General features: G+C 37.3%; 1 protein-coding gene across 1 annotated transcript in view; it reads right to left on the reverse strand.

Annotated features, from left to right (window-relative positions):
- Window positions 1-434: 434 nt before the first annotated feature.
- The window catches only part of LOC103719865 (exocyst complex component 5), a 28374-nt gene continuing 16713 nt past the window's right edge, over window positions 435-12095 (reverse strand). The window contains exons 16-25 of the mRNA XM_008809304.4: window positions 7477-7530; window positions 7260-7388; window positions 7011-7103; window positions 6781-6927; window positions 5895-5992; window positions 5720-5804; window positions 4416-4474; window positions 1206-1304; window positions 1050-1133; window positions 435-935 (exon numbers count right to left, since the gene is read on the reverse strand). Of these exons, the coding sequence (XP_008807526.1) occupies window positions 860-935; window positions 1050-1133; window positions 1206-1304; window positions 4416-4474; window positions 5720-5804; window positions 5895-5992; window positions 6781-6927; window positions 7011-7103; window positions 7260-7388; window positions 7477-7530 (924 nt within the window). The 3' untranslated portion in view covers window positions 435-859. The remainder of the gene's footprint in view (window positions 936-1049; window positions 1134-1205; window positions 1305-4415; window positions 4475-5719; window positions 5805-5894; window positions 5993-6780; window positions 6928-7010; window positions 7104-7259; window positions 7389-7476; window positions 7531-12095) is intronic.

The raw sequence follows: 12095 nt of genomic DNA on the forward strand, positions 1-12095 counted from the left end.
TTCAAGGAAAATAAGGTTAAGAAAGCACAAGAAAACATCCTTCAGACAGCAACCTCATTCTCAACATCTTCCATCTAATGCACAGACACCAGTGTGTCCTCTAGGAATTCAAACTTAATTCATAACAGGAAACATCAAACTGAAACCCAGTTATAACATGTCAAAAGCTATGCAGATCTTTTTCCATTTTATTTAAATGTCTTTGAGGATAGGATGAAGCCACAAAAGTTAAAACGGCCTTTCAGAAGACCATCAACTTCTCAAGAATCCACACTACTACGGTAATTGGACTGTTTTGCAATGAGGCAGTTTTCTTTCTTTTTTGCCCTTTTTTTGAGAAGAATGCTATGATGCAGTCTTTTAAGTGCTTTTCTATGCCTGGATGATTGTTGAAAACAGCACAGCTTTAAAACCGTCTTATACCATGATGGAAATAATATGGTAAACACACCCAGCACAATATATAATACCTTGAAATGAATGAAAGAATGTTTACACAAGGCCAACTTAACAATTGTTTCAAACTAACGCATGCCGTGGAGGAGGGTGGGAATTTGAATGCCCTAAACCATTTTACTCTGACAGTCTACCCTTCAAGTTAGATAAAGACAAACTTGGTTTAACTCAAGGTAGCCAAATACAAGACTAACCAGAAGCCATATAGAACGAGCATGATGTCATGTTTCTAGTTCATACAAACTCTACAGTGAACAAGCTTGTAAAATTCATTGTGACAACCAGAATAATCAACTTGCGCAAGTTCTTGAGGGGGTTCGTTCATGAGCAACAGAAAGATGAGCAACTCAGCTACAACTGCTCATTTCCACACTCTCTCTAGCGCCTAGCGCCAATCTGTTAACTATGACTCTGACAGGATGCTATTCAGCCTAGATGCGATCTTTGCTGTTTTGTAGTCATCCCTTAGTTGAATGAATCTGGCAATGGAGAGGATAAGAGCAAAATCAGTGCAAAGATGACCATTTCCTTTGGCCAACAGGAACCATTGAGCTGTTAAAAAAGGGATAGTTACAGAGGATAATGGTATATACCTTAGTGCATCTTTCCTGATGCTTGGGGTTCCTTCAAACAGGGACGCAAGGCTTTCAGGTGCCACAATAAAGACATTTGCCATGCTGAAAGCAATGATATGTTAGCTCCTAATCTATTCACAGACATAGACAAAAAGAACAGGCGTCAGCACATACATGCCCAAGAGTTCGAATTTTTCATCAATGGAAGGTGCATTAAAGCTGCGAACAAATTCTCCATACTCTGTAATGTCACGCTTCAGTCGCAGCCCACCACTGCATATAAACACAAATAATCAGCTCATTAGGTGAACTGAGTGGCAAGACAAAATAATTAGAGCTTCAGGGCTTCTACCATGCGTTAAAGATTTCAATATGGTATACAGGATTCTTTTTCCCCTTTTCCTTGGCCAATGAAGCTAGAGGGTCACAATATGTAAAAAAACTACCGTGAACAGATATAAGGTCCTGAAAAGAAATGCTTTAAGAAATCTGAAAAAAAGTGGAAAATTTTAATGTTGAAATTGGCCCATTCTAGGATAGGTTGTCAACAACTCTAGTTCTCTGATAGGTCAGCGAAAATCATTGAGTCTAAATCTGGACTCAATAGTCAATGACAATGGTCAACCATGTGTTAAATGTATCCTCAAGTCTGCAAGTCAATCATGTTCATATAAATGCTTAAAGCAGTTGCCCTTGAACCAAATGCATCAGAGTACCATTTAGGCTTAATGAACATTCAGGCTTTAAAGAATTCAATTAGAATTCAATTGACATATCCATATTGGACTGCAAGCATTATATTAGCAATTTATCTTGCTATATTATTGTCCTGTTGATAGATTGTGCAGAAACCATGAAAACTAAGGAATTCTTGTATTAGTACTTTGTACGTTGTTCCACTTAATGCACTTTGATGGATCAAGTTGAAAGCTTGCTTACTTAATGCAGCTGTGACTTCTGTAAACTGCAGATGATTTTTTGGCCAAGGAAATAGATTAGCCACATGCAACAAAAGTTCGGGCCCTAGGAACAGGGAGGGCAAAAAAAGATTCTGGAAGTTCAAACAGAACTCAGGGGTGGAAATAAACCCCAAGAGCCCGCACTACAATAGTAGAGATACAAGAATTCCACATGTGCAACGCACATTTGGAAAAAAATATGGATGGCTGGGATATATGTACATGCACATAAGAAGGTGCCAAGCTTTCGCATCATAATTAATAGATAGATTGATGGAGACAAACCCGAAGAGTCTGCAATATAATAGTAGAGATATTAGTATGGATGGCTGTGATTTACCCAAGCAAAGATAAACCAACGCTTCCATCACAGCATGCTGGAATCTCCACCAATTTCTCAGAGAAGGGGGTGGAGATAATATGTACGTGCACATAAGAGGGTGCCAAGCTTTTGCATCATAATTAATAGATAGATTGATGGGGACAAACCTGAAGAGTCTGCAGTATAATAGTAGAGATACTAGTATGGATGGCTGTGATTTACCCAGGCAAAGATAAACCAACGCTTCCATCACAGCATGCTGGAATCTCCACCAATTTCTCAGAGAATGGGGTGGAGGGGTGGGGGTGGGTTGGCCGGTTGGGGGGGGGGGGGGGGGGGGGGGTGTACACATACACATAGCAGGGGTGAGAGACAAGGTTTTGGAGTCCAGCCAGCCTGGCATGCTGGACTCCATATACATATATATACATACATGTAGAAAAAAAAGAAAAATAAAAGAAGAGAACTGTGTAAACAGGTAAAAGTCTATGATATGTTTTGATCATTCATCAAGATTTGCTTCAGCAAAGACTATGACTCACTCATCATACATTCATCAGGTTCTTTCTGTCTCACAATATATGTAAAACATGATACAACATGCAGGACATCACTGGTGCCTGGCACGTGCTACACAATTGAGTGGTGCAATTCAATGGGATTTGCTTCAGCAAAGACTATAATTTGCTCATCATACATTCATTAGGTTCTTATGCCTCACAATAAATTATAAAACATGATACAACATGCAAATCTGACGCATTACACATCAATGTGCCTGGCATGTGCTACACCATTGGGCTGTGAAAAGAAAAATGATGTAGCAAAACTGAAGTCTCACTTTCTCAGAAAGAGTAATTTGGGAAAAAAAAACTAGATTAGTATAGATGTATTAAGAATTTAGGATTGCCGAGCACTTTCTAGGTTAGGACCCTAGAGATTTCTTAAACCCACAACTCATATTTGTAGGCCTATTTGAGATTATTCCAGAGCCCTCTTAACTACCCCATTATTTTTCCCTAAGATGTCGGATGCTTCTTAATTATGTTTTTTTCCCACTCCCTCCTCCTTAGCCAGCTCTCTATAGAGAGTCCAGCTACATAAGGGCATCCAGTAACAAAAAAAAAAGTTCAATAATGAAAGATCATCCTGTTAAATAATAGAGAACAAATCATTATGATAGATGTAGTTTACATACATGCACCTTCAGATACTAGCTCCAACAATACAGTTTCTAGTAAATATTCACTCCCTTTCACCCTCTTGACAAAGAGAGATGAGATCATATCTAAGAGTGAATCAGAAATATCATGTACAAAATTATGTTCCCCTGAAAAGAAACTACAGATTAAGATGCAAATAATTTAAAGTAGGAAAGTGCGATTGTAGAACATAATCTAGTAGATGTTAGAATAAACCATGAAATGCCTAAAAAGAAAGGGAATAAACAAGCATTCTTTTTGAATTGAAACATTAAAGGGGGAAAAGTATAACCTGAAGTATATCAACAATGATGTGAAAAGTAGCTAGAAAGATTATGAAAATAAGAAAAAGGATGCTGAGTCCATTAAAAAAAAATCAAACCACATCAATAAATGAAAAATAACATGAAAAACCAGGAAATGGTGATGAACAAAATGTAGAGCTAGACACAAGTTATGATGACCATTATAATCAGGTGGTTCAACATATGGTAAAGATGGGAAGTTCAGAAGCTCAGAGACAAGCAGTACAGAGTATGTCAACCTGTGATGAACTGGGCAAAATTGATGCTCTTGATGTGCAGGGTATCAAGGCACACATGCATGCCCAATGTTGGCAATATCTTGACACTTGCCAGCAAAGTCGGCACTTAACCATGTCCTTGGTTATTGTACAAATTCATTTAAATTTCAACAAAAGAAACACAAGGAACATACATTTAACCATCAATCAAGGGAAAAATATATTTTACAAATTCATTTAAATTTCAACAAAAGAAACACAAGAAACATACATTTAACCATCAATCAAGGGAAAAATACAGCATACTTGTAAGAATGTCCTTCTGACATTTGTGTGTGCTTGTGTGCATGTGTAATACAAATAAGTAGGAATAGGTACCTTGGATTAAATGTGAACTTCTGCCAATGATTAAGCAGCCCCTTGTGCAAGCGATTCCCCTAAAATTACAAACTCCATCTTACTATAACTCGACAAATAAATATCAGGGAAACAAATCATGAATTAATTAAAACAAATCTAAAATTATGAAGGCAAATATTGCTAATGCAGAGAGTATACTGGTCAGACAATAATAATATAGAATAAAGTTTTTCTATCACTCAGGAGAATAAGAATATAAGGAGCATCATGTGCCCTGAATAGATGTTTATCTAGGCATGTTTGTGTAACACTACTTCTAATATATAATCGACATGAACATGAATTATTTGTCATGTACTTGTGAAATAACTTTTCCAAGTGGCTAGGAGTAGCATGACAAAAATAATAATGCAAAATCCAAATGGAAGGGAGGTTGTTCCTATAGTTTTCAACTATATTCCATTTGCGAAACACTTGTCTTTCAAACAAACAAGAAAAGGAGGCAGATGTCACACAATCACACATGACACATACATGTGTCCAGCAAACACAGAGACAGGCACATGCATGCTCAGGCAGATGCACCCACAAACATAGACAGATGCTTTTGCCCCCACGTGCACACACATACACAAAGAGAGAGAGAGAGAGAGAGAGAATTCATCATGTAAGCTTCATACAAGAGCAATAATAAAATCTTTCAAATTAGTAACCCATAAAAGTAGGCCCATAGGGAAGCCGATAAGGACTAACATATGCTTTGACACGGGTGTGTCTGTTTCCAGTAAGTGTTAGAAGAGTCTGAACTTGAATTCTAGGAACTTTAGTTCGCAGAGCTTGAGTTCTAATGTTTGTCTTGGAAGAAATCAGTACCCAGCAAGTAAAAAAATTAGGCATTAAAACTATCATTAAATTATTATCTGTAACAACTGTTATTTAAATACTGCCTAAATGGTCCCTTAACAAGGGTGAAATGCAGGGGAGGGCATTTAAGGATTTAAGCAGCATTAAATGCCCTGCTCACCCACATGGAACTTGACTTGAGAGGCCCCCGTTCTGAAGTCAAGTTTGGTGTTTTAGCTGGAGCGGGAACCAAGTTCCTCACTTCGGGCTGAGTTATATGCAAACAAATGCCTGGAAAGGACCACTTCTGATCAAGGTTCCATTAGGGCTACTTACATAGAAACAAACAAACCAAGCGTAAGGATATATTTTATCGTACATCAGCTAGCAAAGTAGCATGCTTCTCTTAGATGGGCAAATCAATAGAAGCCAAGGAAACATATAAGACCTGAAGTATTCAAGTAGGTAGACAAACTTACAAGTTCAGTCAAAAATGATTGTTTGTTGAGACCTTCTAGAGCAGTGAATGCAACCTCAAGCACACGAGAGAGGTAGGCTACAACTCTGAAGATTGGCAACAGAAACTTGCATATTAGTTATTCTTATGCTTATGTCTCCTCGTACAGATTTAATGCAATATAAATATCATTGTACCTTACACAAGCATTTGTTGGTCGATGATCAGGAGGATTTCCATCATCTGGAGAACGATAATCCGTAGTCTTCTGTTCTGAAGACAGCAAGCGCTCAACCTGCAAGGCAGATTACCATAAGCCTGAAAAAATGTAACATATAAAAGCTCCCACATGGAACATCAAAAACTACTAAAAGAGCTACTCCATTGACATTTATTAAGCGTACAAGAGCTGGGCATGTCTGTGTAATACCCGTCAAAGTTTAAAGATCAGTTCCTGACAAAGTGCTTCGTTATTGCAAAATCATCTTATAAGTTATAACAGAAGCATACATAGCAGCAAAAAGTGAAACTAAAGATCAAGTTTTCAGGGTTTCAAACTTTCAATGATTTTATCGGACAAAGCACACATAAATAGGCACTCAGGTGATGCCCAAGAAAATATATCTTTTTTATGCTTAGATTCAGAGCTTTCCCATATATATCCAAGCAAACCAACATGATTTCAATTTATTATTACAACCTCTAGTTCCTCACTGCCCCAGTACAATGTACAACTTTATACATGAAGACAATGTTGCGGCACATATGGCTCAAGACTTGCTTAATGCTAAGTATTCAAGGTGCTCATCTCAGAGTTGAGTGCAAGACTTTTCTATCTAGCATAGGATAATGGAACTTCCAAGTTGTGGTAGCCAGGAAACCCTAAAAGTTAGAAGTAGGATGAATAGTCTTAGGCCCTTCAGGGGAATTTTGGGTATGCAAACATCCCAGTCCTGATTGAGCATGCTGTCCTCATTGTCAAGTGATTTGATCAGAGTTGCATGCTATTGCAAAGAAATGCAGAAATTGGGTAATGCTTCAAAAGACTACTCAATAAGGGGACAAAACTATCAAGATACAGACCTCAGCCATTACAGTGTCAATGCACTGCAGAAGTCCCTTATGAGCAGCACCCTCAACGCTGGACACAGCTGTGCCCATCTCTTCACAAGAAGCTGCATGAGCACCATCCACAGGAAGCAAGAGCCGGGAAATAGTATTGGAAAAATACTGATGAAACAAAAAAGACATTAACAGTGTTAATCTAGCAACCAAGTCAGGATAACTAATCAACATAGTTTAGAAAGGGTTACTTGTTGAAGGATTGCCACGCTACTAGCACACCGCTGCACAGCAATCATGAAAGATCTAATACTACTTTCACCAGCAGCAGCAGCAGCTTCTGCCTACAAATCATTCACAAAGCACTAGTCTTACTCCAAACTCAGACATAAAATCATTCATCATTCTATGGCACAGCATCAAAATGTACATCAGAGACTGTTAGATGCTTGATACACAAAAAAGTTCAAAATTTAAAGAGAAGAGTAGAATTATCATACAGCAGAAGCAGCCGCTGCAGCCACTCTTCTGCTGACACTTGTTCCAATAACAAATCTATCTCTCAGTGCTGCAGCCTCATTCAAACTCTCTCTGGCCCGCTCAAGACCTTCAGTTAAATATTGGCTTATCTGTACAAGATTCAGCAGGGTACTTGTTACAAAAGTAACCAGGACAGTGCAGTCTAGAACAAATCCCTTATATCATACTCAAACTTACTTGATCAAGTAAGCAAGTAAACACCAATCTTACATTAGTTGCAAGGGTAGCAGGCTGCAGAAAACAAAATTGAGAATTAGATTCTAAGCGGAATAGCAAGGAAACAACATGACGTTTCTGAGACAATCTGAGCAAGAACAGCTTACTGAGAAAAGAAAATATTAGTACTTACCAGCATAAGCAAGGAAACATCATAGCAACATGATGTTTCCGAAGGCCTATGCACTTCCATGAATAAACTTTCGTAAGATCAATTGAAATATAATTTAACAAAGTTAACAGCAGAAAATCCTCTCTTTCCAAAACAATTGTGACAGGAAAAACAATGATATACAATTATGCATTGACACTTCTATTTAAAATTTATGAAGTGTGAAAGACATCCTGCCTCCATTTCTTAATCATGACTAACCATTTTTACCATGCTAGAAACACCATAGAACACAAGCATTTAGTTCACCCCATTAATATTAGTAATTATAATTACGTTGCTGCACATGATCTAAGAATGTGATTAAATTTGGACCATAAATGGTTGAGTGGGAACTATTCATGCGAAGTTGCAACCATTAAGAATTAAGAGGCTCCAGACCTGGAATGAGAAAGGGTATGGACAGGGCAGCTACCATAGAAAATAAGGGGCTCAGACAAAAGGCAAAGAGAATATGGTTTGGGGGTTGTTGAGGGCGGGGCTGGAAAGGGAAAGAGGAAGATGACATCATGCGGACAGGTTGGCCTTTTGACAAATGATGGGGAAATCTAACTGGATCCAAGAAGGAACCAAAAATTCAAGCCTGGCTGCTCAAGTTGCATATACATTCATCAGTTAATTATTGGGCTGGGTCAGGGTTTGAAAACTCATTTACAGTTTCAAATTTAGTTGGACTTATAGAGCTTCAATTTCGGCAGTTCTGCTCCAAGTTTAACACTGAAGTTAATACTGCATATAAGTAAAATTTATAAAGTATATTGGCATTTTTGTGCTGTGATATATTATATATCATTTACTTCTTGAACTTTATTTGAAAATTTATTACTTTTAGCAAATCTGAATCTTTTCAATGCCTAGTTCATTTAAAAACTTCTTATTCATCAAGTTTTGAGTAGTATTCAAAAATGTATTGAATTTGGATTTTCCCCCTCATTTTTAAGGTTTGGTCACAAAAACTTGGAGTTATAAAATGTCATATTTACTTTATACAAAAGAGAAGCTGTTACTATGAATGATGGTGTCTTCTATTTAGCTGTTTGTATTAGTCTTTATATTATAATAAGGGCTTTTTGTCTCTTTAAAAAGATATTGGCACATCAAGATTTTCATTTATTATCTATCCCTTATTTAACCTATGAAAAAAATGATGCCTATGAAAATTGACACCATATGAACTATATACTCAAAAAAATAAGGAAATAACCCAATATGATAAGAAACATCAAAAAAAAAAAAACCCTCCATGACTAACTTCAGACAATTTGAGCCAAAACTGCGAAACCCACTAACACCAGCCAGCCTCGGCTGAAACAGGTCGAAACAACCGAAACTAACAGGCATCGGGAGTTAAGGGTCATCTTCTTCACGGTCTTAACAGAATGAAAAAAAATCTACTTCAGCCAAAACAGATCAGTTTTGGTGTAACCTTGGGTTCAATACATCAACGACAAACCTAACTTGAGCTATCCTTTCTCAATTTAGAGGAACTTATCCTCATCTTTGGAACCTAGGAAGCTAAAAATATATATAATTGATCGCATGCCAACATTTAAATAGTGACAAGCTCTCTATTATAAACTAGACAAATATTTCATTCGCTTTATCGAGATAAAAAAAGAACTTGTTTTTCAGGATAAAGAAAATAAATCTATTATTATAAAAAACTGTAATACAAAATTCAAGAGTTCCAAGCAATACAAATAGGGGCATAGAAAGCCCAAATATGATACGCCATACCACACCGAACTGGGTGATACATGACCACACCGAACTGGGTGATACATGACGTACCATACCATACCGGTATACACTATGAGGCGCGTACCGGCCCCGTACCAGGCATACTGACACAGTGACAGGATGGCACTGGTACAGTACCGAGATGGCGTACCTTGGTCCAAAACAACTAGGGCATATTTGGTCGGGGGAGTTGGACTCTGAAATGGGAATGGGAACAAGTGACTCCCATCCCAGCCATTTGGTTGGGAGGAGTCCTATTCCTATTCCGATTCCAGGAAGAATGGGAATGTCCTAATCCTCTAAAATCTAATCCTTACTCTCCCCTAGTATTCAAATTTTATTCCGATTCCGATTTCGGTCATGAACCAAACATATCGAGGGATATGACCATTCCGATTTCAATTCCGATTCCGATTTCGGTTGCAAACCAAATAACCCCTAATATAAGGAATCTCATAAAGATAAATTAACTTCACTCGTGTTTAAGTAAGAAAAGAAGTCTACCATCTCGTTGCTTGCTCAAAGAGTAAATGAGGTTTCATCATCACTAGCAATACCCCACACCTCATCAAAAACAAAACAAGCATCCACCATAACCTAAGATATAGCTTTATTTAACTCCCTTTTCTACTAAAAGGGGTAGTAGAAATGATTTGCAAGTTTTTTTTCAAAAGATGTCAATGACCTTTCTTTACTCCCATATTTGATGTTTCCACCCCTTAAAACTTGGAAAGTACCACCAAAACATCACTACAACAATATCAAACAAGTTGAACAAAATCAAAAGGTCTTGCTTTACCAAAAACTACTATCAGATTTGACCTCAAGCCCGGTTAAATAAGGATACCATCTAAAATTTGCAATTAGAAAATGGAACTTTAGTGAATAATTTTGCTTTAATTCTCATCTCTAGCCAAGTTGAAGTTCACTCCTTGCACACATCAGAAAAAGAGAATGAGGAAAGAGATTATTTTCTGATAAAGTTCATTTTAGCTCCTGGTTAATAATTTCCTCTTCCTCTCTTTCCAAATACCACACATCACTGCAAGAACATAAGGTTCCAAAGCTCTTGCTTTACGAGTTAACTAAGTTCCCAACAACAAACAAAAATGAGTCAAAATGTCCCATGAAAACACACAACAATGCTGACCCAAGTCAACTATAAATGCTTCTAGACACCTCAAACCTTATAAGATGATTTAACAGCTTCCTGTTTTCTAATACATAAGACAAATAAACCTATTGAGCGAATTAAAAAGGTTTGGTTTTGAAAAGTATCACTTGAAAAACGTTTCCTTAAGATGTTTTTCCTTCGTGATCACAAGGACTCTATAAACCACTATAACATACAAACGCTTGGGAAAAGAAGATGAGTGGGAAAAGATCCATCCTCTCAAACTTGCAAAAGCATCTAATCTGAGTCTTTAAGGAAGCATTCCACTTACGCACCTAAGAAAATTTTCTTTTTATAGTTAAACTCCACTCAGCACTGCCATTAACTTTATCAAAGGACTTGACCAGAAATCCTCATTAAAGACAAATATACAAAGGTGTGGAAAAGATTAAAGTCATACCTAAAAAAAAGAAAAAAAAAGGCAGATTCAAGCCAAGAAATATCCCCATCACACCTACGACAGCAACACATTATTTGTCCACGAAACTTCAATAGCTTTCCAGATAAGGAACCAAAATACCATGCTTCTTTTTCATTTACAAGTCTCACCCACTCAGTTTAAAAGTGTCAAATGACATGCAAATTGACTCTGAACTGATGAGACGTTTTTGCTCCTGCCACCCGCTCCAAGGTATTTTAGTTAAAAACTTCTCTAACATTAAAAAGCATTGTCTAAAAGGGCCTGAGGTTAGTGAAGGGATTTAAAATGTGGAGTTGATGGCAGCAATTCGCAACACTCCACAAACTTGCCCATATAATTGCCTCTTCAATTATTAGTTTACACTTCATCCTCTTTGTAAAACCCTAAATTTCAAAAAGAAAAGAAATGAAAGGTATGAGGCCACTATGAAATATAAGAAAATAGCTTAATAATGCGAGTACTTTCACATGCATTTCCTCTGAAATACCTTTTGACAATTAAATTTTTGACACCATTATAGAAAAATCTAAAACCAGACAGATTCAAATATAATGCTTCAGGACCTTGAGAATTGGATACTCTCAATCAAAGTGTGAGAGAAGGCCTCCCAAGTGGGCCTAAGAACACCAAGATCTTGCCTCCCTGTAAGTCTAGTCAACATTCACCCTATCAGAATAAAAAGAAAGTGAACAAGAAAATTACCTTGCTTCAAACCTCCCTTAAGTATTTACGGTAACTTTTTTCCAGTTAGCAAAGTTGAGCAAACATTCCACTTATCAACAACAACATTCTTAAGAGAACGTGGTTGTGACTATGTAAACCCTTGCATTACATTGTCCCCTAGCACTGATACAGCTATACCTACAATAGTCATGTGCACCCCATTAGGCAAAAAGAGAAAAAATTGTGTGCACCCTATCAAGAATTTGATGATCCCTCACAGAAGGCACCATGAAAAAAAGTTATATTTTCCATCACTAGCTTTAAGCAGGTATTCTAGAGATCACCTTGCTCATAACACAAAGCCCTTTCTATTCCCTGCTCTCCTGTTAATCATGGTAGTGAAAGTAAAG

This window comes from Phoenix dactylifera, chromosome 14 (assembly GCF_009389715.1).
Source record: "Phoenix dactylifera cultivar Barhee BC4 chromosome 14, palm_55x_up_171113_PBpolish2nd_filt_p, whole genome shotgun sequence".
NCBI lineage: Eukaryota > Viridiplantae > Streptophyta > Magnoliopsida > Arecales > Arecaceae > Phoenix > Phoenix dactylifera.